The following is a 23,274-nucleotide window of genomic DNA, read 5'->3' as shown; positions in this document are numbered from 1 at the left end:
TCTGCTATTTCTGCTAGATGGAGCATTCATTGTAGCTGAGATTCTTTATTAAATTCAGCAGCACTGTATTTCATTTCAAGAGATTACAGTATAATACTCCACCGTGTCAGTGGAATAATGTGAAAGAATTCAGATTTTGCAAAATAGCTGAGGCACTCATTATTTCCCTGACCCTCTCATGATTTCACTTAGTTTTGCATTCATTTGAAGCATGCTTTGCCTTTGAAAACTTCTCACACTGCTGTCTACTGAATTTGGTTGCCAGGAGCTGGGGTCACTGCAAGAAAACCAATGGTTTTTGCTGCTGAAAGATGTCTTACATCTATCAGAGTGCTCTTTAACTTCTTTATCAGTGACATTGACGACGGAATCGAGTGCAAGTTTGCTGATGACACCAAGCTGAGTGGTGCGGTCGACACGGCGGAAGGAAGGGATGTCATTCAGAGGGACCTCGAGAGGCTGGAAAGGTGGGCCATGATGAGGTTCAACACAGCAAAGTGCAGAGTTTGGCACTGGGGCCGGAGGAATCCCAGGCATTTATATAGACTGGGAGGAGCGGACCTTGAGAGCAGCCCTGCAGAGAAGGACCTGGGGGTCCTGATGGATGGAAAACTGAACATGAGCCAGCAGTGTGCTCTTGCAGCTTGGAAAGCAAATGGGATCCTGGGCTCCATCAGAAGAGGGGTGGCCAGCAGGGACAGGGAGGTGATTGTCCACCTCTATTCTGCTCTTGTGAGGCCCCATCTGCAGCACTGCATCCAGGTCTGGAACCCCCAGTACAGGAAAGACAGAGGGCTGTTGGAGAGGGTCCAGAGGAACCACAGAGATGATCAGGGGACTGGAGCACCTCCCCTACGAAGACAGGCTGAGGGAGCTGGGCTTGTTCAGCCTGGAGAAAAGAAGGCTGCAGGGTGACCTCAGTGCAGCCTTCAGTACCTAAAGGGAGCCTACAAACAGGAGGGGAGTCAGCTCTTGGAAAGGGGAGATAACTGCAGGACAAGGAGAAATGATTTTAAGTTGAGAGAGGGGACATTGAGGTTGAATGTCAGAGGGAAGTTCTTTACAGAGAGAGAGGTGAGGTGCTGGAACAGCTGCCCAGAGAGGCTGTGGATGCCCCGTCCATCCCTGGAGGTGTTCAAGGCCAGGTTGGATGGGGCTCTGGGCAGCCTGGGCTGCTATGAAATGTGGAGGTTGGTGGCCCTGCATGTGGCAGGGGGTTGGAGATTCATGATCCTTGAGGTCCTTTCCAACCTGGGCCATTCTATGATTCTATGATAATCCTCCATGAGGCACGTCCTTTCATACCCACCTGAACACGTGGCCAGGGTGGGGAAGCATGCTGCTGCTGGAAGACACGGCAGAGCCATTGCAGCCCCAGACCTGACCTGTCTGCAGCGCAGCAGTCTGCTCGGCTTCCTGCAGGTGCTGGGGAATGGCGAAATCCAGCCCTGCAGCTCCAATTAAACCCACCAGCAAACATCCTGCTCCCTCTGCTGGCTGCAGAGTGCCATGTAGACGGACGTTCTGCCCATTTAACCATAAATGCTATTAGAAAATCGCTCCCAATTAGGGGAGGGCCAGGAACATCTCCACATTCTCCCTCCCCACATTCACCAGGATCACCCACCCCCACCTTAAATGAAGCTATTATCTTTCCATAAGCTTTTTTCATCTTTCCATTTCCTTCTTGATGCTGCTTATACTTGGGAATTGGTACACAAAAAGAAAATACATTCCTTCATAAGGAATACCTCCCTAAAAACACAGTGGAAATAGGAATTTTGCCACGGACCTTAATGGGGAGAGTGTTTCTCACGTATTCACCCACGTGCATTTCATTTCTTCTGCAAGGATTTCTTCCACACACTTATCCAAAGAGCCAGTTACCCATCTCCAGGAAAACAGACCCCATGTGCTGTTTGTGCCCTGTCCACCCTGCCAAGCCAGGCAGGTGCCAGCTCAGCCACCTACAGATCACGACGTTTCTTGGTGTATTTGCAGCACTCAAACACAACCCGTTTAAAAATGTGAAGGCATGTAAATCCCTAATGACAGCTGTTTGCTTCACCCATATAATTTCACTATAAAAACCGGGAAAGGCTTTGGAAGCATGAAGAAAAACTCATGCAGAACCATTCCCTAAAAAAAAAAACTATCAGGCTGAGAAAGTTCTCTTGGCTCCATTGCTGTGTTGCTTTCCTTATTTAACTGTTCTCGTTAAAAAGAACGCTCCTGACCTAAGAAAACCTACAGCAACCTTATAATTTTTTGTTAAATACATGGTGGTCATCCACAGGTTTAAAAGTAGTAAAGAGTGGGCATCCCATATTTAACTCTGAGTCACACTGCTGTATGTCACGTAGAGACAACAGCTGGCATTATTCAGTCCCCAAGAGATATCAATCCATGCCTTTGTCCTCCAAGGCCCAAATTCATCAGAATCTTATGAAAATCTTTACAGTATGAATGAAAAACAGTGGCAATTCTGAACTGATAAAAGCAGGAAATAAAGCCACACCAGTATCAAACCATCCAACCACAGACATTGAAACATCCTAGAGGAGTGCTGACGTCACATACATCACCTTGCTGTTACACAGAGTGCATGGACGTCCTTCTTACCCCTTCCTGCTCCCAGCACTTTGCTCAGTCCTTTCTGGAGTGATGGAAGTGAGATGAGAGAGAAAAGCAGCTTGGCCACAGCTTTGAAATGAAAGCACTGCAGGTGCACACGCTTACATTTTTTATCCCTTAAATACCTGTTCATTTCGAGCCTCCAATAACTGGTTCAACCTGCCTCCATTCCCTGGCTATGCTGGGAGCTGCTGCTTCAGAGCTGCTCTCTGCACTGTGACAACTGCACTGCCAGAGGCACTGGCTCTGAGTGCCCGTTTAACACATCATAAAACATTTCAGCTTGCCTCTGTGCCCCACAGCCTGCAGCATTTGTGAAGACTCATGTATATCGACTGCTGTGCAGCTCTGTTGAGTCGTACAGCTGAAAATCTAGCCCCATCTCCAGGACTCACATAAATATCACTTATTGTAGCTCACGATCTCCCACTTCACACTGTGCCAAGTTTGCGAATCAAGAATCTCTCTTCACATCCAACAGAGGTGCTCCCATCTGTGCACATAATGTTCTCCAGGCAGGAGCACAGACAGGGAAGGAACATCATCTTCCAGTGCTCCCATTCCCTGGCAGCTGCTTGATGGAAAACTTCTGGATGGCATCTCACATACCAGATGCTTTTTCAGACATGAGAAACTCGATGTACAGAGACTCAAAACCAAAAGCCAGCACTAAAGCGTGGCTGTTTAAGGCCTATATAAATCAATGAAGATATTTGATGGACTTCAACAAGGGAAAGACATTTCAAACAGCAAGGCTTCGTACTCCTGCAGAAGCCTGCTATCAATCTTGATTTCACTGCAAGTAATTCTGTCAGATGGGAACACAGCCAAGCATGCTGTCAGTTTAAAGTCTAATGTGTAGCTCTTAATATCAGCACGTGCATTTGATAGATGACCGCAGTCTATAAACACACACAAAAATTTTATCTGACAAAAAAGGAACACAAGACATGCAGTACATAGAAAGTAAACCCGTATTTTCTTTCCCCATCCTTTCACAAGATGTCACTCTCACTGGAAGATGCTTTCTCTTCCCATTGCTGAATTTCCTGCTCCTGTACCCAGGGGCAGCTGTAGGCTCTGCAGTGTTTAACATAAAAGCTGTTTTCTGTAAGAATCATTAATTTTCAAGTCGTTTCCCATTTTCTCACTGCAGCCAATTCCACCCCTTCAGCAGGTACTGAAGTACAGCAGCCCCTGATTTAGTCTAAGGAAATGTTCTGGTATTGAAAGAAGAGACCCACCAAGAGCATCCACCAAGTTTTCCATTGCTTTTAACACAGCAACTTGGCTTTACTGCAAAGAAACCCAACAACAAGTTACAGAATGACCCCCTCAGTTCCTGAATTGTTCACATTACAGATTTACTCTTTGCAAATATCACTGCCACAAGCAGCTTCCACTCACAAAAAAAAATTATTCTGGAGGTAGAAATAAAGAGTGAAATCTGGCTCCGACAGTGGGGAGACCTTCAGTGCTCAACTTCAGCATCCTGGGGGCACAGAGTGACACGGCTGACTCAGAAGGAAGCCAGCTCAGTTCTGCCACTGAGACAGATTGCTTGGCAGGATGCAGGCACTGCTTCCTCCTCCTCCAGCTGTGTCTCATGATTCCACCCTTGCCAGACCAGAAGCAGCCTGAGCTGCAGGACCTACAGGGCTGAGCTACAGGGCTGCAGGACCGACTGACAGGGTCAGACAAGAAGAACAGATGTTGAAATGAAAGTAAAAGGGCTGCCTGGACTTCAAGCCATTTCCACCTCCTCCCTTAAACCGCTGTGATTAAAGACATGCAGAGCAGTTTTGAGATAAAAAACCACCCGAACACAACAACAACAGACAATCAAAACACAGCGACCCATGCAGGACTGAGCATTCTCCTCCTAGAAAGAATCACAGAATCACAGAATGGCCTGGGTTGAAAAAGACCATAATGCTCATCCAGTTCCAACCTGGCCTTGAATGCCTGCAGGGATGGGGCATCCACAGCCTCCTTGGGCAACCTGTTCCAGTGCCTCACCACCCTCTGGATGAAAAAGAGCTCATGGGAAGACTGCACAGGAACCATTGCGATCCTGTACAAAAAGACCAAATTGCAACATCCCTCTGTAGGCCTAAACTTTTTTCTTATAGCATCTGAGTAAATGTGTAGGTCTGCAACCAATCACAGAGTCAGAGAACATCCCATTGGAAAGGACTCACACGGATCGAGTCCAACTCCTGAGTCCAATACACACCAACAGAAAAAGTTGTGCCTATCTTCTATTGCAAAGCAAACCACAACTGCTGCATTAGAGGAAGTATCAGATTATTCAATCAGAACCTTAGAATAATTCCTCTATTTTCACAAAATCCGTTGGCTTCACCGAAGACAGTGAGCTACAGTTCTATTAGCAAACCTTAATTTGTTGGGGTTCAGAGGAAAACTGCTCCTTTCTCTCCTTAGTTCCACACCTCCCTAAGGGTACATTGGTCTTTCTCAAAGAATTTGTGTTTCTTTCTCACCAGGTGCTCAGCAATGGCTCTGGACCTCAATGTCCTTATTCAGCAATGTGCAGCTCTCAGCAGAAGGCAAGCAGAAGGAACTGCTTCATCCTGAAACAGCTGGAACAACACATCCCGAGCCTTTCCACTAATGTATTGCAACTGCAGGCAAGCTTCTTTCCCTTTTTTGTACCTATTTGATAAATATTTTTGAGGAGTGGGCTGGAATAGAAAAGAGCAGGGCATGAGAGAAACTATTCCTCATTGCTCTGAACAATGAAAATGTTTAAAAGTTGTTCTAGTAGCTATTGGAAATGGAAGTCCAATTCCTGAAAGCCCAAAAGCTCCACCTCTACGCTCGTGCTGTGCAAAGACAGAAATTGTTTAACTCAGCAAATAGTTTCTCCTTCTTTAGGAAAGCCAACTCATAAACCCAAGGGATTTGTTTATAGGAATGACCATGAAAATGAAAGGTCCCCAGTGCATGTTTGAGGAAGAAGGGATGAAGATCTAAACAGATCCACTTTTCTGTTCCAGGGAACAGAAAGTAAACATGAAGACCAGTCACTGGTTCCAGTTTGTCTTTCATAACCTATCTGAAAATATGTACAGAAATTTAAGCATTCCATTCTCCTAAAGAACTATTTGTTCCAATTGGGAAATAATTTTCCTTAGAACTGACATCCTTCCCTAGAAAATCTCAGTTTCATAGCAGCAGCATTTCCCAAGTGAACAATCTTTACAGCATCTCAAGCAACATTATCCAAAAGTAATTAATCCCAGATTAAGATTTAAGACATGCTGCTATTTAGTATTTGAGAGCATTTGCTTCAATGTTTTTGAACACAGTAAGCCAATATCACCCGCTGCCTCTGCATTAGCACCTCCTTGTTTGTATCCTAGTCTCCTGGTGAACTGTTCTACCAAGAACAGTTGTGGCACCATTAATTTACCTATAAGAAATTCCCTTGGCACCTTTCATTTTTAAACAGTTACAAAAGAAAAGCCCTTTGGAAGGTACTGCACTTCCCATCTGCAGTCCTTTTGGCTTGACTGTACCAATGCTTATGTTTAGACTTGCTTTACTCCTTTGTAACAAAGTGCTGTGGGGTCTTAATGAGAGCTCTGACTCACATTTACCTAGAAAAACAACCCAGCTATGTGGTTCATTTTTTTTTTTACCTCTCCAAGTTAAAACCTCCTCCACCACTGTCAGTAGAAGGGAAACATCTATATCTCACTTTCGTGCCTCAGAGCCTGGTGTGCTAGCACTGCAGGACTCCACAGTACAGAAACAGGGGGCAAAAGAGCAACAGAGACCACTTGGTCTCAGCACTCACACTGGTAAAGACAGCTCACATGTGAATGCTGATTAGAACTCAAGAGGTCCCTACATAGATGTCAGTTCCAGAATGGACCCCAAGAGACCATCGAGTCCAACCCCCTCCTAAAGTACTTCCCTGTAATAGGTGGCACAGGTAGGTGTCCAGATGGGTCTTGAGTATCACTACCTCTGCACAACCTGTTCCAGTGCTCTGTCATCTTACTGTTAGTTCAGAACTTCCTATGTTGAGGTCATTATTCCTTGTCCTATTGCTATGTACCACCAAGAAGAGCCTGGTCTCATCCATTTGCCTCCCATCTTCCTTTAGATGTTTATAAACATTTATCAGATCCCCTCTCGGTCTCTTTTCCTCAGGCTGAATAGCCTCAGTTTACTCAGCCTTTCCTCAAACAGGAGATGCTCCAGCAGCCCCTTTACTATCTTCGCAGCCCTCCATTGGACTCCTTCTAAGACATCCCTGTCTTTATGGAACTAGGGAGCCCAGAACTGGACACAACAGCCTAAATGTGGCCTCACCAGGGCAGAGTAGAGGCGGAGGATCACCTCCCTCGCCCTCTGGCCATGATCTTTTTAATGCTCCTCAGGATCCCATTGGCTTTCTTTGCCACCACAGCCAACATTCGTGGCCAACCCGTGTTCCACCAGGACCCCCAGGTCCTTCTCCACAGAGAAGGTCATCCAGCAGGTCATCCCCTAACCACGTAATGGTACATACAGTTATTCTTCCTCAAGTGCAAGATTCTACACTTGCTCTTGTTAAAGTTCATCAGGTTCCTCCCTGCCCAACTCTCCAGGTCTTGCTGAATGGCAGCACAGCCTTTCAATGTCCAGCCCTTCCTGGGGCAAACTCACTGACATTAGACTCTATCCCATCATCCAGGGTGTTGATGAAGATGTTGAACAAAACCGAACCCAGCACCAATCCCTGGGGAGCATGGATAGTTTCAGGATTCCAGCCAGACCGCACTGCTGGTGACAATCCTCTGAATTAGCAGTTCATTACCTGCCCAAAATTCAGAAAAGCATTTAGATTAATCATCGTTCCCAGAGCCCTGCTTCATCCCCACCTGTGTTAAAATCCGTATCTATTTTATTTTATTAGCACATTTTTGCTGCTAATCTACTCTTGCAGACACTTAATGCTGATGCACAGAAATGTCTACAGGAGTAACGAGAACTGTACTGAAAACTGTACAGCTATACTACTTAGAGTTGTACACAAGAAGGAAAAATCCTCTACCTCTCACATATGAAAGCAGCACTGAGGCTTGGAAGTCCATGGTCAAAGATAAATGCTAGAGCACAGCCAGCATGTCACTTGAGGACACAGGCTGAAAGACACTTAGACGTGCAGAAGAAGTCAGACAGTATTTACTACAGAATTAAATAAATACCCTGTCCTAGAACTATTTCAGTATCTCTAAAAGCCACACATACTCAGATAAACACGGGGTCTCGCTTTGAAATAAAAACCCATCAGTTCACAGCTGGAAATAACAGGACAAATATCCTTAGTGTTGTTTCTTCAATATTTTTAGGGACAGTTTGCAGAAGGGAGGGAACTCCCTGAACGCTTCTCTCTGCCTGAATCCTCTTTCCCCCTTTGCTAAATAAAAGTCTTCTGAAAGCCACAACAGCTCCTGTAACTTTAAACCTGGGCTGAGATCATAACTTCAGCACTGCCCAAACAGAGCGCAGAGGGCGGGCCTGGCTCTTCTTTTTGAGACCACCTTAGGCATGCTCCCACCCCTCTGCTAAACAAAAAAATGCTGACACCACTCAGATACTTTGCTTTAGCTGTATAGTTATCATCTGTACAAACCTCTCCCCTTCAGCAACAGCAGCTAAAGGAATATTTGGAATACCAAAGTCGTTTCTGCAGTGATTTCTTTTCATGATCTCAATTCTTGCTTGACTCTAAAAATTTATCAGAGTCTGAATCCGTCTGGTCTCAGCATTGGAAAGCTCTTCTCTAAGCGGAAGAAAGATGTTTATTAAAGTTCCATTCTTCATCTTCATTCTAGGGAGCGTGCCCCTCCTAGCACTTGCTGAAGAAGGTAAGAAAAATCTTAATTTCAAAGTATTTGCAGATCTTTTAATTGAGCAGTTTGAGCGTTTACTCAGATGGTATCGTTTCTCTGTCCTGCCTATAAAGCTCTTCCTTAAAGCTACAACTGTAGCAACTGCTGAGTGGTATCAGGAAAGAGACAGCAAAAGTTTTGTGCCGGGTTATGTGCTGTTGGAAAGGACTTTCTGTGCATCTGAGCAAAGGAAGGAGGAAAGGGAGCAGCAGTGGAACGTTAATCGGCACGCCTGGAAGTGCCTTTGGTTTCACCACATGCAAGACTGCAGGCAAAAAGTTGTAACCAACATTTAGGTGGTGATGTTTTCTGCTGTGAATGTCACTTCTGAATCTTTCAATGCAAGAGTTTAACTTCTGTATTTGGAGATTAATACTCCCTTGGCCATAAGCAATGTGTGCACGTGAGGGAAACTAAAGAGGAAGAATTATTACCTAAGGCAGGTTTGAAAATATTACATGCCTCCCCTGGAAGTTTGTCTGGTGAACTATTTCTTTTGAATTTGACAAGAAAAATAAATTAGAAGTCTTTCTAACAGAGCGGTTTATGGACAGTAATCAGAATTGGCCTGAAAAGCACTTTATTCCAGGAACTCCGCATTCGTATTTGTTCTGTGTAGTATGTGAGTGATGTGAATGAGTTGGCCATGAGGCAACGTGCCCAGCGTGTGCACAGTGGTGGCAGCAGTGCCTGCAGGGGTGAAATCCAGCAACCTCTGCTGCAGAAGATGGGCATTCTGTGCTGCAAGTAGCAGTTCCCTGAAAACAGCAACCTGAAGCTCAGCCCACTACTTTTCCAAAGCATCAGTTGACTTAGGATCATAGAATGGCTTGGGTTGGAAGGGACCTCAAAGGTCATCTCTCTCCAGCCCCTTGTCTCACTTGGATTTTGGGATCCTATCTGAGACGTATGGCCTGATTTTAGCCTGGTGACAATCAGTATCATTCCAATGGAAGTAACAGCTGTAGCAACAAGCTGTACGTGTCAGCGTTGGCTTGTGACTTCACTGGAACTCCTGATGTTTTTACGTGAGGGTATAAGGCTCATAGTTCAGAGTTACACTTCAAAACTGCACAGAAAATCTAAAAGCAATCTCTATTAGGTAAGCTCCTAAATATTATTTTCACGAGTCCCAGCTAGCTTATCTTCCCAAAGCACCAGTATTAAAGATACTAAAGTTTACAGCCATCAAAGAGGAGACAAGAAGGCACCATCGCTTTATAGATCTGTCTTAGACAGGTTCTTGTGTACCAGAACTGCAGGAAAAATGCCCTTTTATCTTTAGGCTTTTGAGAAATTTGAAAGTACATTTTCTTCCAACTTTCCCGCATGGAAGATTCTACTTTTATTCACTTTTATTACCAGTATAATTTGCACTGAACTCTGTAGATGGATCTAGAACATGGTTTTGGGGTTCCTAAGGCTGTCTAGGTTTTATGACTTTTCAAGAAGGGCTATCATTCACAATAACATTCAAAAGCAGGCTTTAGATATAATAAGCAAGGCTCAAATATTTGTTTCACTGCTGTTTGCCAATAACCATCAGCAATTCTGAGTTAGAACAAACCTAGAATGGACGCATCACCATTGGCAATTTAATTGCTTTGAGCAGTGAGGATGGAAAATTTTTTTTGGCTTGCAGATGTATGAGGTGGAGTGGGTATATTCAGATACCTGAATCGCTGAGGCAGGCAATTTGTCCTGAGGGTTCAAGAGAAAAGTTTCCTCCTCAGATTCTGATGCCTCTTAACGCAGACCAGGTCACAAATAAGTGTGCAGCTACTCCTGTAGTTGGGCACTCCAGTTTCTGAATTGAGGCTGAGTCCAAAAAAGCAAGTTTGTTCTGATCACAGAGTAAACTTCCAAAAGGATTACTGCTTGTTCCAAGCTCCTCCTGCTAAATAAGATCTGTCATTGATCACATATTTGAGGACAGTCCTCTTCCCCATCAGACAGTGATGTGCAGCTTTAGTAGTTTCATTGGTATCTGCCATCTCCGAGTTGCTGCAACATTACAAAAGCCAGAGGGAAAGGAACAATTTCAGAGCCAGAAACATGACTGAAGGACAGCAGTTATCAGACCCCGTAGCTGACCTATCAGCGAACCTGTGAACAACATGTTAGGGAGAAACAGGAGCCTGGGAAATGCTGGAAGCACTTCAGTGCTCTTTGCTCAAAGCACAGTGAGTTACATCTAGCATCGGTAACTTAAAAATGAATGATGATTTCTGTTAAAACAACCCAGGAAATGTTAAGGGGAATTTTTGGGCTCCAAGTCAGCAACTTCGTATCCAATAGAATGGACAGAGGGCTTTAATTGGGTCACAAAGCAGTACAGAACAAAGTTGTGAAAGGACAGAATACAACACTGATGTGGAAAAGAAGAAAACTAAGTTATTATTTTCCTTATTTATATGTGAGCTTCCAAATAAAATTGTAATTAGGAAGAATTCAGAAAGAAAACATGGTAACATCACTGCCTACTTACAAACACATTCGTGTATGCTTTGTGTAACCCATCCATGGTTTCAATCCGTCTGAAACAGCCAACCCTTTTGTCATACTTACCACCCGAGGACAGCCCCGAGAACTCCACATAACCTGATGCATTTTCAGACTAAACCATTTCCTGCTGAATGATTAGCAGATACATTTGTCCTTCTGTGATCCTGGTCAGCATATGAAAGCCTCAGGCAAAGCTTAACGGGATCAGTCCAGCTAAAATGGAAGTTAGCCCAGCTGAAATGGAAGTTAGCTGGGCAGGGCATTCATCACATGATGAAAAGCACGAGTATTCCAATGAAGGCTTTATTGGCAACTCATCTCCTGACTTGAAACCTTCCCTATGGTGCAGGTATCAGTGTGGGTGAGGGGATTACTCTACTGGCTGTCACATAACATGCACAAAAATGGACATGATTGCTAACAAGTTCCCACATGTCACTTGAGCTATATCAACAGTATGTGCAGCCAGTCTTAACAAGAGGCAATGCTACGCAGTGCCTCCTCATGCAAACCCCAGTGTTCAACAGATCTATGCTAGACAGTGGGACTACAAAGCAGTGAGTGTGCTTTGCTGCATCTTGCTAAAATGACCAGCAGAGAACATAGCATTTGCATTCTCCTCTTCACTGGGACGCCTGCCCAGCCATTTCTCAAAAGGTAGGAGTAAGTTTTTGAATCTGTGCAGTTTTATACAGAAAGGAAACTGTCATATTTACAAGCTCACAAGCGAGCCTTTCATTGACTCAGGTGGCACAGTAAAACTGCAAACAGAGGCTGGATTCTCAGCGCTCGTAACTCAACTTTCCACAGACTCCATGCATTTCCCTCAGATCCTGTATTTCTAAATCCACAAAAAATAAGCAGCAAAGAGAGATAGAAGAACATTAAGAATCAAAAAATAGTAAAGCAAGGTTAGCCCACCGTGTACATGCTGCTGGTCTCTGACAGAAGCATGCAGTGTTTCCTCCGTGTGTCATTTGAGGCAAACCATACGTGCAACACCACAAAACTAACTACGGTTTGCCCAGCCCTAACTTAAAGCCTTCCTCAGTGGCACGTTTGTTTTGTTGGTTTGTTTGTTTTTTGTCTGGATGTGGTCAGGGACCACAGGATGGAAGCCAAAGGCTGCCAGGTCCCAGCGCTCCCTGCGTCCCACTGCCAGGCTGCAGACAGGCAGGCTCTAGAAGGGCACACACCAACCCTCAATATCCTCAGTTTGCATTCATGCAGCAGCAGTTCACTCTGCTGTGTGGCACAAAGCTTGCTCTGCTTCGTAACAAAATGCAGGACTGGAAATACAGGGACGCTGGGAAATTCTGAAGGAAACTGAGAAAAATGATGACCGATTTGTTTCCAACCCACTGTCTCAGAAGCCCTGCCAAAGACTCGAAGGAAACCAACTGTGATGCTGTGCACCCTCTCATGTTGCTTTCCCATTGCTTCATGCTTGTGCATCTTTGTATTTGCTGCTTACAAACACCACAACAGCCAGCATAAATTGTATCACAGTTCCTCAGGCAGGACTTTCTCCTCTCCTCCTCCTCTCCTCTCCTCTCCTCTCCTCTCCTCTCCTCTCCTCTCCTCTCCTCTCCTCTCCTCTCCTCTCCTCTCCTCTCCTCTCCTCTCCTCTCCTCTCCTCTCCTCTCCTCTCCTCTCCTCTCCTCTCCCACTACAAGCCCACAGAGGACACACTTCATCCTAAATGCATATTAGAACATTTCTTTGACTATGAAACCCATCCAGATATTATCTAGAGTGTTATTAGTATGAATGCCAGACTAAACATGTCTGAATGGATCTCTCTTGCTGTGTGGTAATATACAGCAAATAGCCAAGAACCACTGCAAGCAAAAAGAAAGCCCAAGCAGCATCCAGCTCTGTGCGTGTCTCAAAGAAATGAGTTAGGAAATGATGGTGCAAACAGTTCTGCTGACAGATATGAGGGGTCAGTCACCTTAATGAAGGCTGTGATAAAGCACTGCAGGAAGTAGCTGCGTTGAGCTGGCAGATGTGAGTGGATGGTTTTTGGAAGGAAGTGATTCAGGGGAAGATTCTTTTATTACAGTATCTGAGGTCATATCTTAATTCCTTTCATCTGTATTCAGACCCCTGTATTTGTACACAGTTTGTGTGATCTCTGCTGTACGTTCTGTAACACTTGCTCATCCAGAGCATAAAATTCTATACTTCTCTCCTCTCCTAAGGCCACTTCACAGAGCCATAGGGGTTGGAAGAGACCACTGGAGATTGTCAAGTCCAACCCCTCTGCTAAAACAGGAGCCCCTTACTAAAGCAGGAGAGCCTCAGCTCCAATACTTGTTCCCTTCCAGCCATGCACTAAGAGGCATTGTAATACTGCAGTTTTAGGTGCCACTTGCAGAATGATCCCAAAGAAACTTGCTCATACCTCCAATCTTGTTGCCCCAGCCAAACCCTTCCTGCTCAGAAACCAGAAAATTGCCATAAGACTGTGGCAGGGCAACCTTCTGGTTACAGGACAGCAGAAATTGTCATTAAGTGGTTTAGGCAGGTTCCTGGTGTAGCAGCTCTGAGGTCAGTGTACACAGCAGACAGACTGACAGCAGCCTTCTTAAAGTCACAAGCTTTACAAGTCTCAGTTCTACAAAGATAATTTAGAAAGAAACACCCCTCAGTGGAGTTAGATGGTGTATCCCTGACCACAGCTTTGTGCCCAATTGTGTCATTTATCATAGAAAAAGCTTTGTAAGTGACCACCTTTTCCTCCTGTGGCTTTGTTTCATAGCTTTGGTTATGGGTCACATACATACCATGAGCACTTGAAGAGCAGCTGTTTTTTCCTTAACATCTGCCCCAGTTAAAAAAAAATATATATATTTGTTTTGCTTTCCTGTGGGTGTCTACGTATGGGCAGTGTACAATATAAGATTGCAGCATTCAGAAGGTGGGACTTATTTCAGAAATAGCTGAGAGCTTCTTTTAAATTTAAAGCCTGGCTTTGTTCCTCTGGCTTAAAGCAGTCACAGCAATAGAAACCATCTGCAGCAGGGCGTGGTGACCAAAGGAAATGTTTCTGAAAATTCAGCACAACGTTGTCATGAGCTGCACAGAAGAGATGAGCAAAATCAGTCGTGCTCAAAATAAGGCTGAACTGAATCCTTTCCTGTGCATCACAGCAGTGTTTCCAACTGGCAGATACTTTCACTGTAGTTCTGTCCTCCAGCTTCCTTCATTACATAGAGCAAAGCCTGTCAAGGTTTGTATAAGGAAGCAGCAACGAATACTTCAGCAATCACTCAGTGCATGCAACTTCTGAACAACAGTGCTGGCACTCAGCACACTGCAGGACACTCTTTTTCATAGCAACTCTTCCAGAATCGATTAAGAAAAAAACCCACCAACAATACATGCCAGTGCCACAGCCCAAATAGCCCAAAGTTCTGGGGTTCTGAAGGTGTCACGAATCTTGCAGAAGTTACAGCTACAAATGAGAACTGCAGTTCTCAAGAAATTATTCCTCGCCTTTATCTAGTCTGAAAATTTTAGCTGTCCAAAGGCTCAAAATCCAAAAGGCTCAAAATAAAGATAACCTGGCATATTTTAGCAAAACTCATTTTCAGAAAAAGTCCAAAACTGTTGGGGCCTGGATTTGGCACTGTGGAAACATTCCATGGGAAAAGGCTCACAGTCAAATGGAGTCAGGAGAACACAGGGAGCTCTGCATCAGGACAAATCCCGAGGCAAATGTAGCCCAGGCAGGATGGCTCAGCTCATAGAATCATAGAATGGCCTGGGTTGAACACAAAATACGCACGTGCAGTCCTTCAAACACCACTCGCTCAGTAGCTCAGGAAGAAGATTCTGAATACCAGCTTTTAAGAGAGAGAACCCTTTAAGATTTGCAATTTTTACCCACTGCAGAGATGGAAATGACCAAGTGACCCACTCTGAGGGCTTCCTACTTCAGGACTAAGCCCAAGTAAAGGCTCTGAGCTGCCTCTGCCCACTCGCATCTGGGTTTGTTCAGGCTGCTGGGAAAGAGGAGATCCTCCAACATCTGTCATCTTCAAAATATCTTTGTTGTTTTTGGAGACACCTGAAAGAAATTCTAATAGACAAGAGTTTTACAACCCACTCTCCTTTCCAACACAAGCACTGTGATTTGAAAGCAACCCTAAGAGGTTTTTCTAGTAAATCGTCTCTTTATGAATAACAATGAGAAGTGAGCTCATCTTTCCCTAACTGGGTCATGGGACGCTTAACCACACAGTGTTTTTGAAGCAGTATTAAACTTTTAAGGCCATCAGATTCTCTCCTGGTGTGAGAAGCTGAGGGCTGATAGCAGCTGGGGACTTTGAACTGAAATGCACACAGCTGGAATGTAGGGACAAAGAGATGGAATGATTAATTTACATCCACAGCAACCTATAGCTGCAAACAGAAGAGGCCACGGGACTATTTGGAGACTATTTGGAGACAATCTCAGTGCTGTGAGGCAATGTTTTTTTATTTACAGCCTCCTTTAAGATCACAGTAAGATCATATACACAACCAGTACTCGACCCTATGGCTCTTACTACATGAAGCCAGCAATGACCAAAGTACACACATCCCACTGCCATTATTCTTTGATGTCAACAGTAGATGCTACAGCATCCAAGAAGCCACACAATTAAAAACAGTGGACACTGCTGTCAGTTTACTTTGCTTCAGGTTCCAGATACCTGCCTGGCCTTGAGCTTATTCCCAGCTTTCTCTGAATTGTGCTGCCTAATATCTAATATTCCTTCCTATAAATGCAACGTACCAATAACAAATGAGTCTTCTGATGACAGTTCAGCAATGTCTGTAACTACACAGCAATGTGTAGAACACATCTGTCCAGAAAACAAGCCTGGAAATGTAGCCCAGGACCTCAGCTTTAGCACAGTGTTATTCAGAGTGGAGAGGCCTGGGACAAACCCTACAGATCTGTACAAATCAGGTCAACCTCAGAGCTTCAGGAAGTTAATATAGGAGCCTTATTATTCTCATTTCAAGTAAGAAAAGCGCTCCCAGAGGATGATCCAAATCTCAGGTGAGCTGCATCACCTTCTGGAAGCATTTATCTTCCTCTACAGACTATAAAAGAAGGTCCTTATTAAAATACTATAACAATCCTTATTAAAACACCTTCACAAAGAACCTAAAATCAGGTCAGCTCAATCCAGGCCATTTCCTTTTGTCAGTCACTATATACCTATGGAAACACACTGAAATACATTCCCTACACATCACTGGTTGCCAGGAATCTTTGATAACTTGACCACACAAAAAATAATTACTTCCACGATCTGTGACACTCACCAGTTCTCCACACCTTTGCTCTGTGACACCGTTTCCTTTCCTGCCTTCAATGTCAGGTAATTCTTCAAGGCTGGAAGCTGCTGCCATGCCAGGAGTAAAATTATCTTCCCAGAGTATGCTGCTTGTTTTTAACATACTAAACTTACTTTGCTTTCCATATGGGGTTTTTCACCAGTAATTGGTTTTCTCCGTCTGTGCTTATTTGGTGAATGAAGGATTTCTTCAGTTCTGGCTGCAATTAGAAATCTACCTGATCCACGCAACGCATGTTGTTGAGCTGTACTGCAGTTTATTTCTTTATGCTTAACACGTGCATGCCATAATCTCAATGTTGTATTGTAAAGGTTTTGTCAAATAAACCAAGCCTGAGCATTATAGAATAGCACTGTGCCTTAAAATAGCCTGAGATTTTAAAGAGATAATGAACATGCCTAGAAGACAAACCCCTTTCTGAAATCTATTTTAGGAAGAAGTTTTTCACCCAGAGGGTGGTGAGGCACTGGAACAGGTTGCCCAAGGAGGCTGTGGATGCCCCATCCCTGCAGGCATTCAAGGCCAGGCTGGATGTGGCTCTGGGCAGCCTGGGCTGCTGGTTGGTGACCTGCACACAGCAGGGGGTTGGAACTGGATGAGCACTGTGGGCCTTTTAACCCAGGCCATTCTGTGATTCTATGATCTAAACAAATCACAAGGTTGCTCACTTAAAAAATGATCAAAGCATTATTTTTACCATCCAACTTAGAAGAGCTTTACTATGCCCTGTTCTGGTCTTTCTGTGAATTGTAAGAGCATTTCTGGGAGACTGGCTGCCTACAGAGCCAGTATTGGGCTTCATGTTTTTCATCTGTTAGTGCCTGAGGTACTATTTTCACACCCACCTTTTGGAACTTAAATAGAAAATGCGTCTGTGTTTGGGCTTTCAAATTAAAGTTGTTTACTGGGGTAAATACAGATCCAGAAACCTAAGCTTAGATCAGTATTTAGTACTTTGGAGAAGGGACAGCTCTTGTTCTTGCATTCCTAGAGAAGGATGACCTCTAATTTTGTTCAAAGATGAGTTTTGGGAGGAAGGAGATATATCTGTATGTCTCCAGTACAATTCAGAGGCAAATGGAAATGAAGAATAATTTTTTTGATATCTGATCACTCACCTCCTGCATGAAATGTTTCCTTTCAAAATATTTATGTCTTTTTAAAAATCATTTCAAATTACATGTGGGCTTTTTCATTTGAAATAACATTTTTCATTTAAAGAAGGCAGTTGAAAATTGCATAAAGGTCAAATGGAACTTGAATTAAAGAAAAATGATTCCCAATAGATTTATGTACTGAAAATCCAAAGCAATTCTAACCTTCTTCCATTTTGACACAATAAAATGCCTGGGTTGAAAAGGACCACAATGCTCATCTGGTTCCAACCCCCTGCTGTGTGCAGGTCACCAACCAGCAGCCCAGGCTGCCCAGAGCCACATCCAGCCTGGCCTTGAATGCCTGCAGGGATGGGGCATCCACAGCCTCCTTGGGCAACCTGTTCCACAAATGCTGTTGTATAAACTACCTTGCAAAGGAAGAAAGGATTTGATATTTTTTTCATAATTAATCAGCACCTGACAGTGGTTACCTTACATACAGCTCAGGTAAATGATGTGTGTTGTCTACCCAGGGCTTTCTCCAACACCTCTCCCTGCAAATCTCTCTGCTGCTTGAAGGGAACGAACGCAGTTCTCCCCCACACCACTTTCAGCTACCATTGCAAAATATCCCTGCAGTAACTCAGAATTATGCTGAATGTATGAAATGATAAACTATGCTTGAAAGAGTTCGTATAAACTTTTGCCCCATTTGCTGAAGGAAAAGTCTGGCACAAAATCTGCATCCAGGAAATAATTATCCATTATGCCTGATGGTTTTTGATCAGGACAACGTCTGCTCTCTGCTTAAAGTCACACACTGCTATCTGCAATTAGCACAAGTCCTGTGCTCAGGCAGCAGCAAAGCAAGCAGCTTTACTTCTGAGCTTTGTAGTCACAGTGAATTACAAACTCCCAAAAGCTATCAGACTACACTGGCATCACAGTGTGCATGGCTGTAGTCTCATGAGTCAGCATGCAACTTTATCAAATGATGTGGGTGCTTTCAATGTTTTCTTGATAATTGCCAATTATCTTCACATACATATTTACATTTTTTGCTTTCTATCTTGTTCTACTTAACTTTCCCTACCTGGCCATGTACATGAGAAATTGGCTGTATGAGCCAAACGTGAGGATAGATGACACATAAGTCTAGAACAAAAAGAGGAGACATAAAAAACCAATTTGAGCTATGGCAAATCAGCTTCGCAACACTGAAAAGCCTCTCAATAGATTTCTGTAGTAATAATTTCTGAACTCTAGCTATACCCATAAACATTAATGACAGCCCTAAAAATGAAGGTTGCAGCTGAGACTGAGCTGAAATATGGAGTAGTTGCATTCACCTGTATGGAGAGGAAGACTTGTACTGAAGAAACATTTCTCTTGGAGAAAATGTTTATTTGATTGGTCCTTGCACAGCGCTGAAACACTGCAGGAGGTGTGTGCTTAAGCTCCTTATCCCACAAGAAGGCAGAAAGTCCAACTAATATTGCCAACTTAAGTGCAAAGCCTGCAGATGCATATCTCACGTTTAACGTAATTTAGAAGTCAAGGTAGCCAGAGCATGTAACTATCAACTGAAAATCCAACCTATTTTTCTTAATTTTATTCAGCAAGTGCCATCCTAGAAGGAGAAGAAAGTGCAACAATCGATTTCAAAGACAGAAATGACACAGAGTACGAGGAGTTACCGACGCTGGTGAGTACCAGTCCAAGGAAAGGCTCCTTTCTGTTACCCAGATCTCACCCTCTGCTTTTGTCTCATTGCTTAGATTTTAAACCATCATAAATCACAGAGAACAACTCTGAGTTTGAAAATCAAGACCACGTGCTAATGCTTTTCGTTTGCAAGCTATTAGGTTGAAGGTGACAGTGCTCAAAGCATTTCTGGCAGTAAATCTGTGCTGCCTCTTTGTTGCCATTTGCCTCTTCTAGCTCTCTCCAAACTGACAAACTAACAAAAAACCAACAAACCCAGAAAGATCACACAGGTCTGCAGCCTTCTGCATCCTGTCCTGCACTTCTGTAGTCCTGCTGGGAATTCATCTGATCTACCAAAGCCTTTATAGCAGGGAAGAGCAATCAGCTGACAGATCAGGAACTGTAAATGCTTACCTTCATACACTGAACATACTGAGGTTTTCTTTCCCCTCTGTTTTCTCCCCTAACTCTTTTAGCTGCCCACAAGACTACAGAGTGTAACAAATCTCTTGCAGTTTGGAAGACTAATGACCACAGAAAGTGCCATTGACGTGCCTGAAGAAAATGATAATGCTACGTATTACGAAGTTAACACTGAAACCGCTGACGGTAAAACAATCTTCCATTTTCCATTTTAATATATCACAATCTCATACTATTTACTAAATACAATATCTGGAAAATTCAAATACCGAAATTAAGCTGCTCTTGAATACAAATTCAATTCCAGAATTAGAGAACTGTACTAAACAGATCTTGTGTAAGTTTCCATGCAGAAAAATGACATAATCGGATCTGACTTAACTGCCACTGTTACACTGTTACAGAGCAGTCATTCCTTTAGATATTAGCTTATCTCTATAGTTTCAAAGAGCTCTTTGCATTCACTCTTGAGTGTTTCAGTTTCTCATTACTTATCAAAAACAACCTATTACCGCTGTGTTAACAGTCAATAAAAGTTTTCCTTAGACACAGTGCAGTAAATTGGGATGCAAAACTTGGTATAAAGCCCCTCAGCAATTATTCTTTCTTACTTTACAGGTGGACTGAATGGGGAACAGACAGAGAAAACTGAAAAAGGTATTAAACAAAAGACAAGGGAGAACTGAAGTGCCAGGTGATACCAAGTGCTGGGTCCTGCACTTTGGCCACAACAACCCCAGGCATTGCTATGGGTGTGGGGCAGAGTGGCTGGAAGACTGCATGGAGAAATGGGCCTGGGGGTGTTGGCTGAACAGGAGCCAGCAGTGTGCCCAGGTGGCCACAAGGCCATCAGCTTCCTGGCTTCTATCAGCAGCAGGAGGTGATCATCCCTCTGTGCTGTGGGCAGTGTTGGGTCCCCCACTACAATACAAACATGGAGGCCTTGGAGTGTGTGCAGAGAAGGGAATGGAGCTGTGAGGGGTCTTGTAGTCTACACAGACCAAATCACAGCATGCATGGCTTTGCAGGTCTCACTACAAAGAACAGAGCAGCTTGGTGACTTCAGCATGTCTGCAATCTAGCAGAGGCTAAAAAAAATCCAAGCAAACAAAAATACCCCATAAAGCTGCTGAAATTACCAAGCTTACCTGAGAGCTCCTAACACAGAAGGAAATCTTCCCACAAATTCAGCACAAACGTGTCAGTTCTACCACTAATCTCCATTATCAATGTTCTTCATGAAAAACATGCCAACAAACCCAATTTCTTCTTTCAGGTGGCCTGGAAACAATTGCACTCGTTGGAATAATAGTTGGAATCATAGTAGCTGTTGGAATCCTTGCTGGAATCATAATTGCTGTTGTAAGGAAGATGTCAGGCAGGTACTCGTAAGTAAATTGCTAATCAGGCTTTTCAAACAGCAGCATCCCCTGAGTGAGGTCACAGCAATTCCTTCTGAAATTTCTAATACTTCCAGTTTCCCAAAAGTAACCTCTGCCACAAGAACTGCCAGAAATGAGCCCTTCAAATCCCCTCTCAGACAACAGAAACATTGTCAGACACTGCAGGCACAGTGCCCTGATACTCATCACATGCATGGCTTTTGGGTCAGCCTACAGATATGAGGGATACTGAACTTGAGGACCAAGTTCTGGTAGTGCTGGATAACACGTGAACACTGCCAAGTGATCTTTATCTCTGGATGTTTGTGGAAGCTGGTACTGAGCAGTGTTGTTGGTGCCACTCCATCTACAAATGCTTTACAAACTCCAAAGTAGTCATAAAACCACGCTGCATTTTAACAAACAGAATTCCTCCAGCATCAACCACCAGGCAGAAAACAAATACTTCCAGTAATAGGGACAGGAGAAAAAAAATATGAGCTGGGAAGAAAAATAAAGAGGTGACAGGAAAGCTGGGGAGGGAGAGGAAAAGAGATCACATAATGACATTCGGGTAAATTGATGAAATATAGAAAGATGTCACGTTTTCTTGCTTTGTTTGACAGGCCCTGAAAGGAGTTGAATCAAGTAACCGTGCCATTCCATGTCAGTACACACAAGTGCTTCTTACTTCAGAAGAACTAAAGACTATTCCTGTATCAGTGTGAGAAGATGATCCATGGAAGATACAGTGGAACAATTCCACATCTATGGGGATCCCACACAGCTCTCCCAAAGACTTTCCTTTTTTTAAACAGACTGCAGAGCATGGAACATTTGCATAGGATTTTTGCTAACCAGGAGTTTCCTAGAGGAACAAAAAAGATTATCCTACAGGAAAAAGCTCCAGTAGCAATGACATTTACATCTGAAATATGATGTGCAGGTAATGTATGCTTGCTTCATTTTAAATGCTGCTGGCAAAGATTATTTCACATCACATATTATGCATTTCTTTTTCCAAAATCTTTTAAGTGTTTTGGCTGGCTAAGTGCTTGTGGCATGTTCATCTACTGAATTAGCAAGGTAGGACATTTCTTATCAGAAAGGAGGTATTGCTCCAGATATTGATACTGATTTTCTGCTCAATGCTTACATTATCACGTGGCAAAGTATAATAGGTCCAGCTGGAACTGACCTACCAACTAAAAGCTTGTGCATTTGACTTGCAACAAGAATTTCCTGTCTTCTCTTGTTGCAGAGACACAAGGATTGAAATACACATCCTGAATTAAAGGGTGCTTGGAAAATACCCAGTTTTGATGGGTCACTTTAACCAGCTATTCAGCACGCTTTAGAGCTGATGTGCAAAGGCTTCTGAATTCATGTATTCACGTTTTTCTTTATAAGTGTCTTTTTCTAGCAGGATAGCCTGCTTGATCACATGCATGAAACACTAAATCAGAACATGTTAGTGACATCCTTGGACTCTGCAGCTTTCTACTGTGGCACATTAAGTGCAGCAGTATCTGAACATGCAGAGTTCAGAGTGAAAGCTTTGTATGGCTGCAGTGCATTGTGTTTCATTGTGTTTTCTAAACTAAAGCATCAAATCTTTGGTGTAAAAATCTTACATTTCATATGGTTGACATGTATTAAACAAGTCAATTTACATAGATTTATATGTGTTTTGCTGTTTCTTCTTTGTGTCATGAACTTTCCCATCTGATCCTTGGAAAGAAAATGCAAATTATGCCATGTTTCAGACTAATTGTTCTCTGTTTTTCAAAAATAACCTGAGAAAAAAGTCATTTAGAGGTCTTTTAGCACAGTTCTTAACACTCGTGAGTCTGCAATGACTGCCAAGTTTGTACACAGCAACAGAAGTAGGGAAAAATTAAGATGAGAGATCAGTAAATATCCCAACTGAGCAACATAAATGTTGATTACATCTGAAAAGCCTTCACTTGGATCTTGCTTGCTTGAGCTTTAGTAAGCTTCGTCTTCCTACTGATCTACGTGAAAAATTACTCTCTAGATCCAAAAGATGTGATTTCTAGAAATGAGTGTTTTTCTGTCTCATTTATTAAAAAAAAAAAACAAAAACCTCTTTCCTGACATCTGAGTTCAGACTTTCCTTTATTCTCATAACTCCAGTATATATGTACACATGGTTTTGGTTTGTAGCTTGCTGTCAGCAACAGCAGTCACCTCCAAACTGCCAGTGTTACTCTAGGTAACACTGGAAATTGTCATTCT

At 43.3% G+C, this 23,274-nt stretch overlaps 2 protein-coding genes across 9 annotated transcripts in view; one reads left to right on the top strand and one right to left on the bottom strand.

Annotated features, from left to right (window-relative positions):
- LRRC38 (leucine rich repeat containing 38) overlaps window positions 1–23,274 on the bottom strand; it is a 56,313-nt gene that overhangs the window by 22,947 nt on the left and 10,092 nt on the right. For 3 of the 5 annotated variants that reach the window (XR_004161929.2, XM_085242632.1, XM_085242633.1), the window contains exon 5: window positions 10,218–10,547. The exons of the other annotated variants lie outside the window; for them this stretch is intronic. The gene's annotated coding sequence lies outside the window, so the exon portion shown is untranslated. The remainder of the gene's footprint in view (window positions 1–10,217; window positions 10,548–23,274) is intronic. 5 annotated transcript variants of the gene reach the window in all.
- Window positions 8,157–22,697, top strand: PDPN (podoplanin). Of its 4 annotated transcripts, none has more exons than XM_019622578.3 (6): window positions 8,157–8,519; window positions 19,123–19,208; window positions 19,726–19,819; window positions 20,252–20,290; window positions 20,910–21,021; window positions 21,642–22,697. In XM_019622578.3, exons 1-6 carry the CDS (start codon window positions 8,450–8,452, stop codon window positions 21,646–21,648), a joined length of 408 nt encoding a protein of 135 aa, XP_019478123.1. In that variant the 5' UTR covers window positions 8,157–8,449; the 3' UTR covers window positions 21,649–22,697. The 4 variants fall into 4 exon arrangements, with proteins under 4 accessions (XP_019478123.1, XP_010721236.1, XP_010721237.2 ...); XM_010722934.4 differs by having other exon boundaries at window positions 8,167–8,519; window positions 19,687–19,819; window positions 20,910–21,011; XM_010722935.4 differs by having other exon boundaries at window positions 8,169–8,519; window positions 19,687–19,819.

The sequence above is a fragment of the Meleagris gallopavo genome, chromosome 23 (genome assembly GCF_905368555.1).
Source record: "Meleagris gallopavo chromosome 23, MGAL_WU_HG_1.1, whole genome shotgun sequence".
Classification (NCBI taxonomy): Eukaryota; Metazoa; Chordata; class Aves; order Galliformes; family Phasianidae; genus Meleagris; species Meleagris gallopavo.
Note: the sequence above shows the minus strand (reverse complement) of the source record. Positions and strands in the feature narration are given on the sequence as shown.